This window comes from Hipposideros armiger, unplaced genomic scaffold, assembly GCF_001890085.2.
Source record: "Hipposideros armiger isolate ML-2016 unplaced genomic scaffold, ASM189008v1 scaffold_295, whole genome shotgun sequence".
Classification (NCBI taxonomy): Eukaryota; Metazoa; Chordata; class Mammalia; order Chiroptera; family Hipposideridae; genus Hipposideros; species Hipposideros armiger.
Window position 1 is genome coordinate 1851853 of NW_017731645.1, and position 21305 is coordinate 1873157.

Here is a 21305-nt window from a genome sequence, read left to right on the forward strand (position 1 = left end):
AAAAAAAAAAAAAAAAAAGACTGGAGCTTCTCCCTACAGCTCAGGGACAGGAGCAGACAGGAGTCCCTACCAAGCCACGCCACTGATAGAGCTGCAGAAAGGTCAAACAATAAAAACAATGTCACTCTGGCCATTAACTTTTAAAACTGTTTTGGAAACTAATTGTTTCATAAAAATGTTGGATTTTAAGATGTTATAGGTTTATTATTGTTATTTTTAAAAATAGATGCATTTTAATATTCTCAGTTCTGGTTTATAACTCCGTAAGTACCAAGAGACACAACCCCCAAATGACAGCTCTCTAGGGTCACCCACCCTTCTGCCGTTACTTCATCGCTGGCCGCCCCGCCCGCATGTGCACCTCCTGTCCGTCACGGGCAGTGCTCCTACACAAAGCTCAGGTTCCACATCTCACCAAGCTCACGTCTGCTAACTGGGGCTTTTTCTCACTTTATTTTTCAGCCATGTGCGGCTTAAACGCTTCGGTCACTCGGAGGCACTGGCCCAGCTGAGTAAGGTCCATACCTCTGATCAAACACGGGGTTCAGCGTTTTCTTGGACACGTGCGTTTTTCTCCTTCCTGACCTCCTCTTATCTGGTAACAAGTACATGCGGACGTAGGGGTCGGAGCCATCTTCAGAGAAGGCAATGAGATTTCTTGTAATACAAACCAGACAACAACAGACATTAGAGTCTCAGAAACTGACAATTAGCATCACATTCAAATGTACTACATACAGCAGGTCCTCGAGGACCATCGTTCTGTTATAATGTTGATGAGGAAAGAACGGCTTCCCGACCAGCCACTGTCTGTGTGAAGTATGCACATTCCCCGAGGACTTAGCATTTTCTCTGGCGACTCTGGTTTCCTCCCACGTCCCAAAGATGTGCAGGCAAGGTGAGCGGCGTGTCTACACTGCTCCAGTCTGGTGGGTGTGAGTTGAGGGTGTGGGTGCGGGTACGAGTTGTGGGTGTGGGTGCGAGTGCGAGTTGAGGGTGCAGGTGTGAGTTGAGGGTGCGGGTGTGAGTTGTGGGTGCGAGTTGTGCGTGCGAGTTGAGGGTGTGGGTGCGGGTGCGGACGGCCCCACGAGGGAAGGGCATCCTGTTCAGGGCTACTTCCCGCCTGGCGCCCTGAGCTGTAGGGAGAAGCTCCAGTCACCTGAGACCCTGAACTGGAGTAAGCAGGTTGGAAAAGAATGATCTCACCTGTTTTTATTCATCTTACCTAAATGTATGTAGAGCTCACATTTCAATGTTTAATATCAGAAGTGTTTCAGTCTTTGTTTAGAAGCTTGGTGATATTTTTGAGACCAGAAATATGTCGTAGGAACTTCACTCTCGTTTATATCAATTATATGTAACCACTTGAAAATATCCACTTACTGATGGGCCTGAAAATCCAGCTGGGGCTGTTTAGTCAGAGGCCCCTGGAACAGCCTTCTGTGCCTGTGTCCCAGTGTGACTGTCTCAGTAGCAGAAACACATGAGGCGCTCAACACGTACAGACTGAGCTCTACACTTACAGTCCTATTTCTAAATGTCACTGATTTTATTTTCCTAAGTTTCCAATGGCTTTTCCTAAGAGCCAAATACTTACATAAATATATTTATATAACAACTACTATGGAGACAGACAAGTCACATTAAAAAAAACAGCTCCACACCATCATTGACCAAACACAGACAGAAGCCACTCTGTCACCCCACGACCACGTGGGGCACAGGACACGCCCCAAGTTGAAACATCCTGGGTGGGGAGCAGCACATCGTACCCCTGAAGGCCGATGACGCCAGCTGGTTGCCGGTTGAAAGACTATGGCCACACCCACCGTGATACCAGGAGCTTGGTCAGATCCTCTAAATTGATAAAAATTTACTCCTAGAAATTTAATCCAAAAAAACACTTCAATAAAAAAAAAAATCATTACCGTGTTACATGTACCACTGACCATCTAAACACCCAACCATCAGGAGGGTCTCATAAACTGCACTTCACGGGGGTGTCATAAAGCAACCAAACGGGACAGGAAAAGACAATGATTATGAAACAATGCGAAGAATAAAAAAAGGAACAAAAACCGAGTACCAGAATTACAGTACATCTAATTGCTTTGTTCTTCAGACAGGAAACCAGCGAGCTGTGTGGGAAGCCAGGGTGACGCCCATGTGACACCCCTGGGGCCGGTGACACTCACCTGCAGGCGTGCACGACGACCACCAGCTTGTTTCTCTGCGAGCTGTGCCGGACCGTCAGCTGGATCTGCCCTAGCGGGGACTGTCCCAGCGTCGTCCCACTGAGGAAGCAAGGCAGAAAGTCACAGCTCTCCTCAGACCCAACGAGGTCCCGGGCCACTGCCACAGCCACACGGTAAGGTCACGTTCACTTCACGCAGACCAGGAGAAGTCACATTGCCATGAACTCAAACGTAACAGGAACCTTGGAATGTAAGACAACCAGTGGAATTCATACTCCAGCTAGGGGTCAGTGTCACTCACGCAAAGCTGGCAGCTTTTTCATTTACGGCCCATCAGTTCTGTAGCCTCTGGGCCGTCACTGCCACATGCATGCATTTCCTTTCTCAAAACCCCACACGACGGACATCTGATGAGATCGCAACACCTGCCTCGATTTCTCTCTCAAGGTTGAAGCACAGACTCCAAGACAACCAATGACTGCCTGGCTCAGTGTCCCCCAAGACCATCTCGGCAGCTCCCCAAAGTTCGCTCCTGAGAAAAAGTGGTTTCTTATTTAAAATTCTACTTCCTTCTGTAATAAGAGAGAGGGAGGGACTAGTGTCTTTTTTTAAACGACTGGACGTGACAAGTGCGAAGGAGACACGTGCACTCTGAGAGTGGTCACGGAAGGGCTGCACACGCATGCCTCCAGCCAGCCTCCACGGGCACGCATCTCACCTCCACCCCACTGCTGACTCCTCATACGCCCCCTACAATAACAAACAGCAGGAAGTGTCTCAAAGGCAACTTTGCTCCTTCCGCCGAGAGGAAAAGGTAACATGTGAAGCTGTGACAACTACACACTGTTTTGCCTCCTTATCTAAAGAACCCTGAACACAGTCATGAGTCATGGGGCGTAAGAAGTCAACACCAACACCCAGAGACGGACAAAGAGCGACCGGGACCAGGAAAGGGTGTTGACCAAACATGAAGGCACAGGCCTTAGTCCTACACTGCAGACGCCAGTCACCATATTCAGATTCAAAGGTCAGCTCTGCCCTCTGCCTTCCTGGTCTGAGGACGGGCACACAGGAGCTTCAGAGCCTCTCTTGTTCATGGCACCCATTACCCCATCGTGTTCTGATCCTTAACTGAGCCAAATATGAGGCCCTAGAAAACGGCAGGCTTGACTTTGAAAGTGACTCAGTGAGTGAAAGGCTGCTGCCACCCGGGCTCGTGGCTAAGTAGGGACCACAGCCCGCCAGGAGCATCAGCAGCACCTACTCACTTCTCGAGCTGCCGCAGCCTCTGCCGGAGCTCCTGTGTGGCGATGGGCAGTGATATGTCCGAGGCAATGCTGGGGGTGGGCTCCTTGACAAACACGTGGCTGGGGGAGAGGGCGGCGCCCACCTGGAGGCTGGAGGCACTTCTGCCCAGGTCTCGCGGCCCCTGAGGGCTGGCCTCCACAGGCTGAGCTCTCTCCTCTGTGCCAGGCTTATCGCTGCCCCCTATGACTGGTGTGGACGGGGCTGTGTTGCTGTTACCAGCAACAGGCGATGCAGTCCTCTGAGATCTGACAGATATTTTTCTCCCTTCTTTGGAAATAGAGGGTCGCTTTACTTGAGCCGAGTGCTGGTGGTCTGGAGACTGCTCCTGCTTTTCCAGGTGGAGTACCTAGAGGTGCAAACAAACCCGAAATTAAATTCAGTGACACTGGTAACGGCCTGATACATGAACACTGTAGAAGTATTTATTTGCAAATATTTCTCTACAACTTGGCACTAAACATTAAAAAGAATCCAGTCTATCTGTTCAGCTATTCTATTATTAAAGTACTACAATATTACGGAAAGTTTAAATAATCAAAGTATCACTTCTGAGACGTAAATGTCATTTCTATGTATTTTTAGCCTCATCCACTTGCATGCATTTCTGCAAAGTTGTAGGTGATGTTGTCACTGGAAGAGCCCAAGTTTCAGGCTGGTGATCTCATTCCTCGTCCTACACAAGTGGTCTCCACCAGCAACCCTGGGGAAGGATGAGAGTCAAAAATACCTTTCCCCAGGAAGATTTTCCCAAATACCCAGCATCAGTGCAGGAACAGCCTCGTGCCCTGAGCTTGTGAGAGCATGTGGGTCATTCACTTTGTAGCTGTTAACGTTTACTTTTAACAGAATAATATTCCACTGAGCAGAGTCTGTACTCTTAAACTCCTCATTCCGGGGTTACTGTGATAGCTGGACATTCCCCCACTTTTACAAAATAAAGCTACAGCTAACATCTTCATGTTCACGGCCTCCCCATAGTCTGCATTATCACAAAAAGTCAGATTTCCCGAGGGAGGGTCCCTGGTCCATGGGGCTCATAACTCACGGACTGGAGACACTGCAGGCCTTTCTGGAAAGACTGTGCACGCCCAGGGCCCTGACCAGGCTCAAGGAGACCGTTTCCACTGCACCCACCACACAGTGTTTGCTTTAACTCTTTAAAAACATTGATTCTTCATTTTAGTTTGCATTTTTTAAATTAGTGAATTTGTTTGCAGGTTTTCTTTTCAACATTTCCTAGGTACTTACAAATGAATTATTGTCTATTTTGGACAAATTTTTTTCTGTAATTTCTACCATCTTGTAGAGTCTTATTAAGTTCTCTCTTCTGAATGATTTTAAAAGTTTAACCTTAGCAGAAAACTGTGCTGATCCACGTAGCAATCCTTTCTGGGCTGAAGGACAGAACACAGGTCAGCTGGCTCCGTGCGGGCAGAATAAGCACCCTGGGCCTGCTCAAGCAACCTGGAAACGCAGCTTCTGTCGCGCATCTGCGTCGAAGCCTCAGCCACCCCCCAAGCTCCCACAACATGCAGCATAACCCACGCTCTCCAAACAGCACCTTCCTGTCAGCCCTGGCATGGCGCCGGCCCTGCGGTCATCTCACACCTATGTCCTGTGCCATGTGCTGTCCCCGTGTCCCTGGCCGCTCTCACTGCGGGCGGTGCCTGCGGGCAGCACACCTGCGGCCCTTCCCCACCCCTCCTGTGCTTCCTGTGGACACAGTACCCGGAGGGCAATCTTCATCTTCAGAGTGCTGTTTGGGCCGGAATTACTGAGCTGGAATCGCTGGTTCATGGTCATGTCATCGCTGGTGAGCAGCTGGCTGAGAGGGATCCTCAGATTCCCCAGGGAACACTGATGCTGTTCATCTTTGACCTGCGACACACACAACAGGACACACTGAGCTCCGAGGGGACAGGCAGGAAAGGCAGAAAGGTTCAAAATCCAGCCTTCAGAAAATACGCTTCTGTCATCTCCCTCATTGTGGTGTCTCCACAAACATCCAACCTGGTAGGAAACCTCCTCAGGAAGACATTAAATAATGTAACAAGTGATGCTGCGGTGTATGCACATCACATGCACCTGTCACTTCCTCATCACACAATTATGAGCACAAAAAAGAACATCATGTTTTTATGAATCCGCTACCAGAACCCTGAGTTAAGAAGGCAGCAGTCTCCATAAACCTGAAGATTAGAAAAAAAAGTCTTAAACCCTGTGAAAATGGTGACAATTGGTAGCGGTGTGTCAAGTTTCTACTGGTGACACTTGTTCATGGAGAAAAAAACATTTCTAAGCGCCTGTTAAGCCTTCCCTGCTCAAAATCTATATGGTTGTTTTAAAAATGCACAACATCTGCTTTAAATGCACGGCAGTTTCCATCTCCTAAATAATAACCTCCAGCATTACCTCTGTAACAGGCATTATTCCTGTTAGATTGATGGAATACAAAATAGTTTAACCAAATAGAGTGAGAACTTTGGAAGTTTCAGGAGCTGTACGCAAATGGTCAAAGAAGTTAACTATACATGAAAACCTGGAAGTCTGATTGCTAATTTCTTTTTAAACTGTAATCCAAAAGGATTTTTAAAAGAAGTAACTATGACCATGTTTACTGAACTTTGAAACTTGTTTTTTAAATTCAAGACCCAGTAACTACAGGTTATTTTAAGAATAGTACAATTTATGAAGACGACATTTGCTAAACAAATATGAAAATTAGCTGGACAGAATGTAAAACAGAAAACAACAAGCACAGAATAACGGCACAGGCTGGCATGCCTGACGGTGACCCGCTGCTCTGAGGGGACCAGAGCCACCATAGCAGGATGTTTCTTCGCGGACCTCAGGGTATCACCAACTGAGGAACAAAGTCGGAGTTGTACAAGTGAAACAGAAAACAGAGGCCTTGCTCGTCTCAAAGAATGAATGTTGGACAGGAGGCTGGGCCAAAAAGAAACACGGGAACTAGAATCACAAGCCGGCCAGGTGAGACGGCTGTCGCTGGGATAGGCCTGGGAGCTGTGTGACCCACTTAGAATACCACTGGCCTCTGAGCTAGGATCACGGGAGAGGGCGGGACATACAGCCACTGGAGCAGCAGGTGTACATCCAAGACGTGCCTGCTAACTCCTCCCAGTGTGTAATGTACATACAGCGTATATTTCAAAACATGCAAACAGGACTTCTGCGTTTGGCCATGACGGAGGAATAGGAACCGAATTTCTCATCCCACCTCAGCTTACAGAGCAGATAAGAGATTGAGACTGGACAACACAGCGCCTGGGCACAGGCAAGCCCTGAGGCTGGGGAAACTGAGGTGAGCCCGACAGCTGACCTGGTCACTGCCTGGACAGCGTCCAGCCACAGTTCAAGTACAAGGATCCCAGACAGAGGCCAGCAGTCCTCCTGCACTGAGGACTCCTGCACAGAGTGAAGAGCTCAGGGAGCAGGAGGCACCAGAGAGGAGAGAGCCCCAAAGACAGAGCCAGAGGCCCCCCGAGGGTCCCCTGTGTCTTCGGCTGATCAGCCCGTGTGAGGGAGCGAGCCATGCAAGGACTATGCCCAGGAGGGGCAGGGGGACAAGTCCCAGCGCACAGATGGCTGCAGACAGAGAGGAGAAAGCTTGTAACACACGGAGCATCACATGAGGCTGCCACGGCCCAGTGTGATCCCAAGGCTGCCAGGTTGCCCAACAAAGTTTAAACCAGGCCTCAAAAAGCTCCAAGTATGTCCAAGTAACTTACCTCCTAAGTGAGAGCAAAGCTCTAAAATATTAAAGCAGCACAAAAACCCAGCACTTAATAACGTAAAATTCACAATGGGAAATTATCAGGCAACCAAAGCAGCAGGAATACGTGACCCATAATGAGGGTAAAAATCACTCATAGAAGCAGATCCAGCGATTACACAGATGACAGAATCATTGACGAGGCACTGGAAGCTATGTCACATACACTACAAGCACACAAGAGGGTAGAGGAAAGACATGGAAGATAAAAAGATCCAAACTCAGCTGAAAGGATGAAAAATACAACGTCTGAGATGAAAATACACAGGACAGGACTGACAGTAGATTAGACACAAAGTGGGGAAAGATTTGAGGGGTTAATGGTCGAAAATTTTCCAAACTCAAGAGCAGCAGACTTTATCAGAAATGAAGCAAGATGGAAGAAAAAACCTGTTATCCAAAAAATGTTGTATCTTGTGAAAACATCTTCCACAAGACAAACGGAAGTGAAGCAGACTTCTGAGACACCCAGAAGCTAAGAGTCCATCGCCCGCAGCTCAGTCCCACAGGAACTGTCGAGGGGGGTCCTCTGGGCGAAGACAGGTTCCATCCATGCGACGGAGACCCCACGAGGCCACGATGGACAGTGGGAGGGGAGACACGGGGCTAGACAGGAGACACTGCTTCCTCATTTGTTCAAAAGCTCTTTAAAACGTGAGTGTTTAAAGCAAAAGTAACAAAACATACTGGGCAGAGGGAACAGAAGCGTGCCACGGGGGTTCCTGTACCCCTGCGACCTGGCGTACGGTTTCGAGGGAGAGCAGTGGGAGGTACAGACAGCACCACAGACCCAGCGCCACCACCAACAACTCAGGACAGGCAAGGAGATAACATTAGTCATAAAAAACGCTTAATTCGGGCCGGCCAGGTGGCGCGATGGTTGAGAACTGGCTTGGGATGCCAGAGGGCCCCGGTTCGGATCCCACATGTGAGGGCCAGTGACACTGCCCTCTACAACAACAACAACAACAACAACAAAATGCTTAATTCATCCAAAAGGAGTCAGATTAGAAAAACAGAGAACAAAAAACAAATGGGGCAAGTAGCATGGTGGCAGATTTAAACCGAACCACATCAATAATGACATGAACTACAAATGGCCTGCCAAAATTTAAAGAAATTGTCAGATTGGATAAAAAAGCAAGATTAAACTGTGTGTGGTCTATAAGAAGTCAGCTTTAAGTATAAATTCACAAATAGGTTAAAAACAAAAGGATGGGAAAAATAAGCCATGCTAACTCCAATAAAAAGAAAGATGGGGTAGCTACTTTAATATCAAAGTCGATTTCAGGGCAAAGAGTATCACTTAAATGTAACTGTGAATGGGGATCGTTACAGTGATAAAGGGACCCACTCGTCAGGTGGGCAAGCATAACAATTCTACACAGACTCAGAAAAATGAGGAGAAAACACCCCCAGCTCATCCTGTGAGGCTGGCACCACCTGGACACAAAAACTAGAGAGACAAAATTCTAGATCAGTGTCCTTCGAGACCCAGACGCAAAAACTTTTCACAAAATTTTAGCAAATTAAATAGGATACATAAGAAGGATACTGCATTGTGACCCAGTGGAGCTTATCCCCAAATAAAAGTTTTCTTAACGTTAAATACTGAAACCCAAATAAATATTTGCAAGGTTTAACACTGGAAATCAACAACATATTTCAACATATTTACAAACTTAGAACGGAAACCAGATCATCATCTCAACAGTTGCAGAAAAGCCTTTGATAAAATTCCACATCCACTGATGACAAAACTCTCAGCAAACCAGTAGTCAGAGAAGAAGGAAACGTCCTCAAACACAGGCTTACTGGCGAAGCACTACGGCTTTCCCTTAAGATCGGCCTGGTGTGGAGGCCGGGTGGGGCCTGGTGGCGCGGCAAGACAAGGGAAGAAGGGGCATCCAGGTCGGAGACGCAGAGGCAGGTGCCAGAATTAGCAGAGAACGCGATCACCGCCTGTGCAGAGGCCATCCTGAACTGAAGCATCCACAAAAAAGCTACTGAAACTAATAAGCCAGTTTAGCAGGGTTGTGCCATATGATGCTCATGTACAAAAATCAAGTGTGTTTCCGAATACTAGTAACAACCATCCAAAGTTTAAAATTAGAAAAAACAAAAACGTTTACAGTGTCAAGAGGTATGAAACACAGGGCGAAGTTTGACGAAGACGCTCTGATTGTGGTGATGGCCCCATAAATTGTACACTAAATACATGCCCATCATTGTACATTGATCCCATTTCAATAAATTTATTAAACAACGCAAATAAAATACCTCGACTTCAAGGTCCTGGCGCTTGGGGTTGTGAATGAAGAAAGTGAAGTGTTCCTCCCACACAGGTTCATTGGTTTTATACCGAATCTGAAAGAAACATCCCAATATCAGCTTTGTGATATTTCCTACATTTATCCATTTACTGTGTTTGGAAGCTTAGGATGACTTTAATTAAATTTCAAAACATACATTTACTGCACATGTACTACTATGTGTTAATTGTGGAAACTGTTCAAAAGACAGAGTCCAAAGCTTTGAGTGTGCCAGGAAGACTGCTATGGGGCTCCCAGTGTGTGTCACCCCAGTGACGGGGGCCCAAGTGACGGAGGCCCCCAGTGACGGAGGTCCCTCTGCTTGCTCGGACCCTCCTCTGTACCTCCCCAGGGTTACCCAGGGCTGCATTTGGGAGGCTTCTCCCATGGACGGTGCACAGTTAAAAAGTGAACAGTGACCTGTAACTGTAAATAATTCCTGAAATGTTTTCTCCCACATGAGGAAATCAGGACACATTGCAGCAACAGTAATGCCCTCTCTCAGTTCTTGAACCAAATTGTATTTGTTCAATTTTAAGCAAATTGTATTTGTTCAACTTTAAGTTATCTTTTAAATGAAATTTGTCCCATGTCATCTACCTATGAAATCAAGCAAAAGCATATTCCTATTATTTTTAATGTTATTTAAAGAAATGAACAATGTTTGTTACCAAACTAAGTAGCTGGTTATCTGTGAAATGTCTGATTTGAGAAAACAAAAGATATGAAAATCAATGGTCTTGACACCTGCACCAACACCCCACTGACATCCCCGCCTGACTGGTGGTGAAAGTGCGAGTGACGTCACAGAAAACCAGTGGGCCTGGCAGCGCCTTACCTTGCTCTCCTGGGCCTTGTGACCAACCGACATCTGCACAAGAGGGTTTGGGTTGCTGTTTAGTTTCTTCCCCGACTATCCAAAAACAAAAACAAACAAAAAAACAGACAAAATAAACACACACATCCTGAAATGGGCTTGCTACAAATGAAATTATTGGCTTATATTAACAGTCATTTCTATTTACTTCTGATTCTTCAGTGAACCAACTGCTAAGCACACCCCAAACCCGTAATTGCATCTATCATGAAATTAGGAAAACTTCTATGTGCACACAATTTTTAAATGTTAATGTCTTTTATTTTTAGAGCAAGCTAGTTTAGAAAAATGAAATCCTCTGAATATCTTTAATGTTAATTCCAGCTCTCAAAATTTATTTTACTAGGATAACAAAACAGATAAAGTGCAACAAATGGAAACAGAAAAACCTGAGCAAAGACAAAAGTAAGAGAGTATGGAATTCAGAACACTCCTCTGGTTGGAATAGTAAAAAAAGTGTCAGAAACATGTTTTTACATTTTTAACTTAGCACCTTCTGTTCAAGCATGTAGCTATCAGATATCTTGCTGATCAGCTGCTAAGTAATTTTGACTAGAAGAATAAATGTCGATCTAGAATCACATTAAATTGAGCAGATATAAATGTAACAAGAAAAAATGGTTCTTAAGAAGCACACTTTAGCACAGACAGCTGATAGCAGAAAACACAGTAAAACACGACATAATCCTACATGGGATATGAGGTTTATTTATAACTTAGCCCCACAGAAGATGCAGTTAAATTTTTGCGTTAGTGGAAATTAATTAGAAGGTGACAAAAATTTTTTTTAGTTAAAGAATTTGAGAGTCAATTCTCAACACTGCAGCAATGACAGAAATAAACATCAAATTCATATGCTTATTGGAATAAAATATTGCTAGCCCAAACCTACTGCGATAATCTATTTTCTGGTTCATCTTTTTGATGGGAATGAATTCTGCAAAATGAAATAAATACTGTTAAAAAAAATACCCAAGGCTACAGACTCGTGTGGCAGAGAAAACCAATCCCCTCTACGGCCCTTTTCTCCCCCTTCCTTGCACGTTAGACCCCTGGGGCTTCTGCGAGCGCAAGTCCTCTGTAAATCAAGACTCTATTTCGGGACCTCCCTCCCTTGCAGTTAGGTCTGCCTTAAAAGGAGGGGTGTGCCCCCCTTGCGGTGACCCCCTTGTGGCTGGAGGTGCTGAGCACAGCCAGCCCCACACCAAACGCTGATGATGGAGGGAGTCAACTCCTCTCTGGCTGAAGCCACAGTTACTTTTGAATCTCTAATTCAGAAGCTGAGTTTATTTCTTAACTAATATACTTATTTCATCTCCAAAAAGTAGCCATTTATTCCTGGAGAATTACTGAGTTCGTCAATTTAACACACACTTTCCTTTTCTAACGTCTCTGAAAACAAGGAAACTCACAATTCCTGACTTGATGTATGTATCTGCTTTGGGGAGATCGCAGTAGTGAGATCATTGCCACTTCCTTAACCCACTTATTTTGCTTATATTTTCCTTTTGTGTATGCATGTGAGTGACCTGAAAAAAATCTGTGTTTATCTTAAGTCTAAAAATATTTTCAGTAAGTATAAAATAAACACTATCAAACCTTAATGTTTTCTTTCTTTGTGGTACATAAAATAATGGTATCTCTTAAAACAGGTGATGTTTTAGATTCTATGAAATATGGTTAAAGAACTTTTTTGTTTGTTTGTTTTTAACCACAATGCCATGTTTTAAATGCATCAATCAGCACAGGTCAGAGACCCAGGTATAAGAGAAATAGGAGCTCTTCACTCCAACTGTCCGGAATTTACATCTCAGCTCCTTACCACTGAATTATCGAGACTGACATATTTCATCTAGTTGAACCTCACTTTTCATGTCTATAAAATGGGCATGACACCACCTCCAGAAGCTAGTTGTGAGGTTAAACGAGATAACATAACAACAACTAAAATCAACATTGTTGTGGCTGTGCTGAGCACTTTCCATGTATGATCTCATTTGATTTACTCAATACTCCAGGAAAGAAGATACCCTCACTTCCGTTCTAGAATAGCAGAGAGGATTAAGTATCTTGCTGCAGGTCACACGGACGAGTGGCCGTGCTGAGACTCAAACCCAGACAGTCTGCTTTCGCAGCCTTTGTTCAGATTCCACAGAAACAGGGAGGAAGGACTGTCAGTGTAATTCCTTCCAGTGTCTTATGGGAACCGTCACTTAACCAGTGTGCTACCGTACCCCCAGGGGGCAGTTCCCTGCAAGGCCATGCCTCATGTCCTCGGTGCAGGGGGCCAGAGGGCTTAGGGAATATGACGCCAAAGCAGCCTTCGCTAGTCTTCCTCACTTTTGAAACTGAACTTATCCTTCTAGATGAAGCTGATTAAAAACCATTCCTGATTCCTTTCAGTGGAATTTTCTTAAAATAATTATATTTAAACCCTCCCCTCCAATATTTAAGTCTAAAATGTTCAAAGAAATCAAATAAAAAATAATAAAATATACTAAGTCACAGAAATCTTTTAACAATTGAGCCAGAAAATACAAGTTCATGGTGTTTTAGGGAGTGGAGCTTAGTTTTCAATATACCTCATTTAATGAAATTTAAAGCTTCTTGAAAGATCTCACAACCAAACCCAGCAGCGCCAACAGCTCTGAAGTCACCAAATCAGAGACGGCCTCACTCAGCATATTGGAAGAGGTGATGTTTAAACAGCAGCCACAGTGTCGAGGGTGTACCTGCCAACCCTAATCTAAAAAGTGGTTAAGATTTTAAATAGTTCACCATTTTCACAAATTTGAATCCAATTAAAATATAGATGATTTAAAACCATTTTAGATATTGCTGCCTAAAGCCAACAGGACAGATGCCTAATGCATCACGTTGCAACTTTATAAAATTTATCTTCGAAGTTGACTAAAATTCTTCTAACTGCTAAGTCGTGGGTAACAAAGGTAGGCTCTCTCCACCTAGACAACTGATTACTAATTAGCATGGGAGCGAATTTATCAATAAACCCATGAGGGCTGAGGCATCATCTCTTTCAATATGACTTAATTTTTCAAGGGAAAAGTATTAGTTTACCTTTAAAGCTTTCTGAACTGCAGACTTCTTCAAGACGTCAGGGTTAAACTCTAATGGATTACTCTTTCAAGTCAGAAGAAAATGAATATACCAGGGGTTAATAAAACATGCAATGAGGAGTTTATGTAAGGTTAATGACATGAAAATTTATGTGAACGAACAAAAACCTTTAAACGAAAAGCACTAAGAATTACACACACAGAATAAACAGTCAAAATCATTTGTAAAATTCTTCTTTATGCTCTAGATTCTATCTTAGAATGATCTTTTAATCTATAAATATCAAAGCCCATTTCCTTTCCTTCTGGGGCTACTATTCCTCTATTCCCCCCAACCCCTCTTACCTTTGGGACCCAAAAATCCAATACTGACACTTTAAGAAAGGATTCTATTTACTATCCTTTGCTAGAATGAACCCCTAAAATATCACCTATAATTAAACTAAAGGTTTTATCTAAAGTACCACGGAATGGGCCATAGGTGCCCCAACTGCTCTCAAGCCAAACTGTATCTTACAACAGCAGGTGCTGCTCTTCTTCCTTCTGAATTTACTTCCTTCGTGCAAAACCAGAGCAGGGATGGGCCTTCTCTGCTTCTGCCCTGATTCTCTCCCAAGTGTAAACTGTAGAGGCTGATTACATCATGCCAAGAGTTTCTCCTGGCTTTAAAGTTCTATTATTATGGGTTTTATGTCCTACTTTTATTAAATTTGAAGTCATTACTGTCTTGACCTCAAAAGAGCAAGACTGAGTTGTTCTGCAAGTTCCTTCAAAGACTAATAGGTAAGATTAAAGATTTTATCATTTTAGTTGTAATTAACCTCAAATGACAAGATTGAATTTTACTATTCGTTTTCTATGAACAGCAGGTTTCATAATGAAGACCGACGGACAACTAGCCTTTCCACCTTCCACGACCCTGGCAGGCGGGGTCGGGCGTGGAGTCCAAGCGTGAGGCCGAAGGCTTTCCTAAAGCCAGCCTCAGCCCAGGCTGCCGCTGAAGTGACTTGCAACGCTCTTGAACACAGGGCCCACAAGGTCCGGCAGGGAGTCTGGACAGGTGAGGCGGGGGACCACTGCCCTGAGGAGTGAGCATGGAAGAGCCCTTCTGAAGCTCTCTGGATAAACGGGACCTATACTAAATGCATGTGTTACCCTGACATGCGTCAGTGAAAGCAAAGCCAGGAGCAAGGCCGTGGGTGGGGTGGGGGTGCAGGGCAGCCGCGTGAGGTCGTGGAAGCTGCACAGAACCATCCAGGTGTACTACGCAGGGGACTGCGTGAGGCCTCTGGACGTTACTGCACCTTTTCCCCCAGGCCACACACCACAAACGGAGGCAGCAACAGCCACCTGTACCTCTGAATGAGAAAGCGCTAGCTTGATCGCTGCCAAGGGCCTCCATGTTACACAGCCAGCGCCTTCGTGTTTAGACGTTGGCGTAACCACCACCCAGCTCAGATCAATTCCACCTACAGCATTAGAAACGTAATAAGGTGATCAATTCACTCTGTACTAGGATGGAGCACACAGGAGGGGTCAAGAAGGTGGACTCTGGGTCACATGCTGAGCTCAAATCCCAGCTCTGCCACTTACTAGCTGCGACCTTGGTCTCTCATGCTCCCGGTCTCCTTCCCTTCTCTGAGACGTGGTCACAATGGCCTGAGACTAAATGAGATGTAGCGCAGAACGCGTGGGAAGGGCTCAGCTCCTAAGTCATCCCGTAAGCCAGACGTCTACAGCCAGCCGCCAGGAGTCCGACAGCGCCCTCAGCATCTCTGAAATTCACGCCCAGGACTGGGTCCAAAGGAGGGCAGCGAAGTGGTGAGTCCACGTTGTCAAGAGGACATTTCCGGTTTGCAGGAAAGTCCTGCTGTGCTAAGAGTTTCAGACGGGCATTACCGGTGGTAATGCACTTATGGGCTTGAAAATTAAGAGTGTTTTGAGCAGGTAGAAGGTTAGACAGCAACGGGCTGGCAGCCTTCCAAACCTTGACCAGAAATAGTGAAGGGCTCAGGCCTTGAAAAAGCACTGATCTGACTTCATACTGAAAAGCCATGGGTTGAAAAACCAGGCTGTTCAAATGCACTTCATAGACACTTAGTTGATGCCAGTTTTTGCATCATGGGGCAGCGTGTGTCATTTTGGTAACTAGGAAGGGAGGTAGTTTTCAAAACTAAGCTATGTTGTAGCAAAGTATTACAAAGCCACTACAAGAGACACAAGGTCAGAAGTATTTCCTTTCAGAGCAGTAGTTACAGAATGAGAGAATGACATAGGAAGGCCACTGGCAACAGGCAGACCCTTTATGCTGCGTACACACTTGTTTACAGCAGCTTACAGTGCAGCTTTCCTCTAAGAAACACTGAAATAGAAAATCATTTCAGTGCAAAGTGATAGAAAACAGATGCCGATATGCTCATGGCCCTTTTGCACAGTCGTGTGATATGACTGAATAGCTCATCCAACCCTTCTGGCTTTGATTTTCCTCATCTGTAAACTGGGACAAAATAACTATTCTTCAAGTTTTGCCCCCTCCCCGCAAAGTAAGGATAAACTGAGAATGCATGTGGAAACAGAAGCGAGAATGCCTCGAAAATGCATAGCTCACTATCAGGTTCGAGGGCCAAAGGAACTTTTAGAACCTCACCAGTGACTGAATTTAATCAGTAATTAGTCTCGAAAGGGTGACTCTTTGACTAATGACCAAGCCATCGGTGGCTTCCTCTTACACCAAAGCCAGTAAAAATAACTCTCTGCTAAAAGCACCAAGAACAGTGCCAGGAGCCAAGGTGACAGGGCAAGACCCCAGGGAGACAGACACAACGAGATCCAAACCAGCTTCCCAAACAGGCAAAAGTGCCCAATTCCACTCCAGGAAATTCTCTAAGCTCCTTCAGAGAAGCTGACTCACAAACTCCACCATCTTTTTCTCCCTTCGGGACTCTGGCTAAACAGTGAGGTCAAAGGCAAGTGTTCAGGGCAACAGGGGAAGGTCTGTCCCCACGGGCACAGCCAGGACTTTAAGGAAAGCCAAGTCCAGGTGCTTCTGTGTTTGGTCAGGAGGAGGAAGTAAGTTTAACGAAGTCTTTTGAAAGCTTGCAAAGAAATATTTACATCTCACATTGAGATGAACCACAAGAAAATCAATTGAATCATTATGGCTTCATTTTTCCTCAGAAGAATTTTTATTTCTACTTTTTAGTGGGCCAATAGCAGTTTAAGAATCTAGGGCTTCTTTGTGACTCACCAGGTTTGTTCATCTCATCATCAGATGTCATCTTCAGTGTTAGTAACAGCAGTGTCACGTTTTACAAAACAAGCACAAAAGAAACACACACACACACACACACACACACACAGTAACTGAAATCATGCAGAAAAATTGAAAAGCATGCCACGTCACTCCATCACTGATAGATGGTTAGAAGTTTCAGTCCACATTCTTGCAGTCTCCATTAAAACAAAAGGAAGAAAACACAGGAGAACTCACAAATAGTGCTCTATAGACTGAGGCAGTATTTTCACAAAACACTAGTCCGGACGCTCGCCTCTCTTTTAAGTAGCCACACCCAAAGTTTCCCTCGTAGATACTCTTAGGAAAGTGGAAATGGGAGGAGAAAGCACAGAACGGTGCGTTGTGGTCAATGAGCACACGAGAAGCACAGAGCGACAGGAGCGCCAAGGGCGGTCAGAGAACCCCAGAAACGCACACGGCCGCTTGGCAGCCGTGCCTGTTTATGCCAAGTGCCCCGCGAGCAGCCGTTTTGCAGACTCTGCGCCTCTGGCACCCAGAGCACCCCCATGCACAAAGTGCCCCAAAGTGCCCGTCACAGGAGGTTAACGAAGTCACCTTTTTTTTTTCTTATGTGATGTTACTCAAATTTCAATTTAATCTGATAAAACAGTTCTGAAGAGAAGCCTAGGCCCTTCTTGCCAATTCGCCAAGACTATTCTTATTTTGTAAAATATTCAACAAATTCATTTCAGTCGGACATTAAAAAAGACAAGATAAAAAACATACTTGTGGTTAAAAACAAAAAGTTCTACATACAAGAACTGCTGTGGAAAGGTTAACTCACCAGGAAAGAGCTCTCCTCAGACTGACTTTATGACAGATGAAGCACTGACTTGAGATGGGAGAGTGGCCGAAAAGTTCTGGCAGTGCATAGGAGGTCAGAATGGGGAGTCCAAATCGGTCAAGGAACCTTCGCTATAAGAGGCCCGCTACAGCTGACCCCTGGACCACAGGTGCAGAAGAGGCCAGCGCGGCTCAGCCCTGTGTCACCCAGGGGTCAGCTGTGTTTTCGATCCTGGGTTGGGAATCCTTGTGTGCGGAGGGCGACATCAGTTACACGTGGCTTTTTTACCTCATGTCGGCACCCCTGGCCCCCAAATTGTTCAAGGGTCAAGTGTATATGCAATTACATACAAAGAGTTCAACTACATGTTCCCAGGATGAAAACAATAGATGACCAATCAGATTTTAATAAAGTTTAAATAAAGCGCACCAACACACACAGTACATCTACTTGGCTTTTGAGCAAAGCCCACGTCACGCATAATTTTAAAGCCGTGGAAGGCGCTAAAGGAAGTGAGGGTGTGCATTTCTGAGATAAATGGTGCCGCCGGTGAGCCAGGACTGGAGGCCCGGATGAAGTCCTGAGGTGCAGTGCCAAGGCCCGAGTGACCCACGGTGCTGTCTCCACAAGGGACTGAGGACACAGGGACACATGCACAAACGCACCTGATGACTGAGCATTTGCTATACTCCTGGGGCGGAGAGCACCCTGTATCTGGGGCAGTCACCTGTCCTTCAACAAAACTGGCCTTCGACACAACAAAATAAAGCAAGAATGACCATCTATTGCTGAACGAGTGACTAGGTACTCAGAAAATCAGAAAACCCTGGACATTTGCCCTAAGCAGTGGCGGTAAAGTGTGGGGCGGGGGGTCGCAGCAGGCCTCACGTGGCTGAAGGCGTGTGATTTTCTCCTTCAAGTCATAGTCCTTACCTATAAAAACCGTTCTTTACAGGTATTTCTAAGGGCAAACCATTCGGATGCCAGCCACAGAAGCCAGCCATGTGTGTGGCTCCATCATCAGAGCTGCTTCATTTTATTCCCATGCCAGATGGAGAATAAATACTTTAGGCAACGGAATTTTAAATTAGTGACTTTCTACCAGACATCTTCTTCCTCAGCTCCTAGGGGATTGTGGGCATCTCCTCTGGGCCGGAGATCCCTTCACAGAACATGTCAGAGAAAGGTAACACTGAGCATCCTGAGTGGTAAGACGTATGGGCAGAAAGTCACACTTATCCCACCCCACTGCTGCTCTTGGGCTGCAGTGAAGAGAAACCAGCCACAGGAATGGGTGACGCCCAGCAGAAATGAGCGCCCCAGTGAACTCCCACAGTGCTACTTACTGGAAGGTTCCTCGCTGAATCCAAATACAAGATCAGCAAGGAAGAGGAAAGACCGTCGTTGGCTGGGCCTTTGTCGGCTCTGATGTCTGTCAGCACCTACAAGGAAAGGGAGAAAAGCCTGAGCAGGCGTGTTTCCACACGTTTTAGGCTCCTGCGACCTGACCGTGCCTCTAACGCTCAAGGAAATGGGAAAAGTGGGAAAACGAACCGTCTACTATCTGCAAGCAGAGGGAATGAGAACCAAAATCTTTTAAACGCCAAGACTACAAATCGCTGAATGAAGCACTCTGGCGACGCGGCTCTCCAAAGCCCGCGAAGCAGGTAAATGATGCACGAATCTTTTAAAGGGTCCCGTCTTGAACGTATCTGGATGCTGCCACGTAATGACTGGTGGCAACAACGATGCCACATGCACCCTGACCCTGGCAGGGCAGGAGCGGCCGGCCACCGGGCCACGCACCTTGTCCAGGGCGGAGGCGTCTGGCATGAGCGTGAGCCACTCCAGCTTCAAGTGCAGCTTCCCTTTGCAAACCTCGTCCAGGGCGAACCACTGAAGGGAAAAGGGCAAGTTCAGCACAAGGCCTGAATCCACACTCGAATTACACAGTCCCCACCAGTGTCGCAGGCGGCTCCCTGTGCAGCCTCGGCTCTCAGGACGCTGACGGGCTGAAGCCCACCACAGCCAGCCCTGTGGCCCACGACGCTGGACCAGGCACAGCACCGCCTGCCACCCAAGACCATTCTCAACGCTCTCCAGTATTAACTCACTGAGTCCAAACAAAGCCCCGTGAGGTGGGTGCTATTTCATCCCTAATTTACACACAAGGCTTCAGTGCCTCCCAGAACCGTCCGGCTTCTGTGTACAGACGTTAACAGAATTTGTGATGTCATTCATAGTAAGACATCGAGCCCAAATACTGATTTCAATATCAAACAAGTTAGCATATTTGGTTTTATTCCTCACTGTATACTAATTAACAAAATAATATGCGGCTGTTTGAGCTTTCAAGCCACAGAGCGGTTCATCAAAGACAGTCCCCATACAGCCCATCTGCGTGCAAGGCCTGTGGGCCCCACCCAAGAACCTGCAGCAGGCATGCAGCTATCTCCCTGCCGGACGCCACCGTGCGTGCTGCTCTGCAAGCAGGATTGCAGCGTTCTGGTCAGCTGTGCTTTACCTACCAAATATTCCCCACCTTTTAGAAGTCATAGCCACCTTCTCCTTTTTTATACTTCTTATTCTGATAGCAATATCCTACTGGAAGTAAGTAGGCTGCTTGCTGTCAGTTCCCACGGCACTCACGGATGTCTTTCACGTGACAATTTCCCACCGACTGCGCTGGCCAGCTCTGCCACTAACGCCAGCCTCAGAATGCCCACTTTTGGGGTGCGTCTCACAGGCCTCTGCCCTGACTCCCAATGGACAGCACGTGCTTGCCTGAACAAAGCCAGCTTGTGCCGGCACCTTCACCGTCGGAGGTCCTCAGCACAGGCTGCATGATTGGGCTCTTCAACCTCTATCTCTTCCCTGTGCTGCTGTTACTAAAAAGCGGGAGCTCTCGGCCCGGAAGGAAATGCTTTCGAACACCCAGCGAGGGAGGGAGTGGGGGGAGACAGTCCTTGCCCGCAGGCGGCACCAAACAGATAATTCTCAGAGAAAACTTACTTCATCTAACAGGCGTTCCTTCTCAACTTCGGTCAGATCAATCATAAGACTGCAGAAAGAACAACGTAACACCTTTAGAACACACTTCTCACAACTGAAATAACCCCGGGTATTTTTCTATGAAAAAGTACAAAATGCTACCCAGTATATCAGGAAACAGACTTCTTCCAAAAGCTTTTCCCCAGCTTACAGCCAAGAGTGAAGAAAGGTAAAGAAAAGAGAAAGGTTGAATTTGTGGGAAGACAGAGCAGTCAGTTTGGCAAAGCTGAGGTTAGGGCTGTAAAAAGGCTGGTCTCCCCCACAATGCGTATTTGCAATGTGCCAAAATGTTTAAGACTATCAGCCCTCACTCATCTGGCTGACACGCTCCCTGCAGCTAAGGCACTCAAACCCGAGTGAGGCCTTTACCGCCTTCCCCACCTGGCACCTCTCTCTGCACCTCGTGTGTCTGCAGCCCCAGAGGCCTCTCTCTTAGCATGTCCAGACAGCCCGCTCCATGTCCGCTGGACAAGCCTGCTCCACTACAAAGGCTGAAACCACCCCCAGGAGCCAGAGGCGACTAAGACAGGACGGCCGGCTGTTTCCCTGGCAGCCAGGCATCCCCCGCTCTGTCTCAGGTCGGGCCCTCGCGCCCCCTTCCCGGCCTGTTCCA

The 21305-nt window shown here is 46.3% G+C and overlaps 1 protein-coding gene across 6 annotated transcripts in view; it reads right to left on the bottom strand.

Moving 5' to 3' along the window:
- The window catches only part of ESYT2 (extended synaptotagmin 2), a 65507-nt gene that overhangs the window by 4892 nt on the left and 39310 nt on the right, over window positions 1–21305 (bottom strand). For 2 of the 6 annotated variants that reach the window (XM_019659103.1, XM_019659107.1), the window contains exons 11-21: window positions 20654–20702; window positions 19448–19537; window positions 18988–19083; window positions 17053–17154; window positions 13564–13626; window positions 10447–10521; window positions 9577–9663; window positions 5232–5381; window positions 3464–3849; window positions 2196–2294; window positions 526–657 (exon numbers count right to left, since the gene is read on the bottom strand). In XM_019659103.1, the coding sequence (XP_019514648.1) occupies window positions 526–657; window positions 2196–2294; window positions 3464–3849; window positions 5232–5381; window positions 9577–9663; window positions 10447–10521; window positions 13564–13626; window positions 17053–17154; window positions 18988–19083; window positions 19448–19537; window positions 20654–20702 (1329 nt within the window). The other 4 variants (XM_019659106.1, XM_019659104.1, XM_019659108.1 and 1 more) reach the window with 4 other exon arrangements.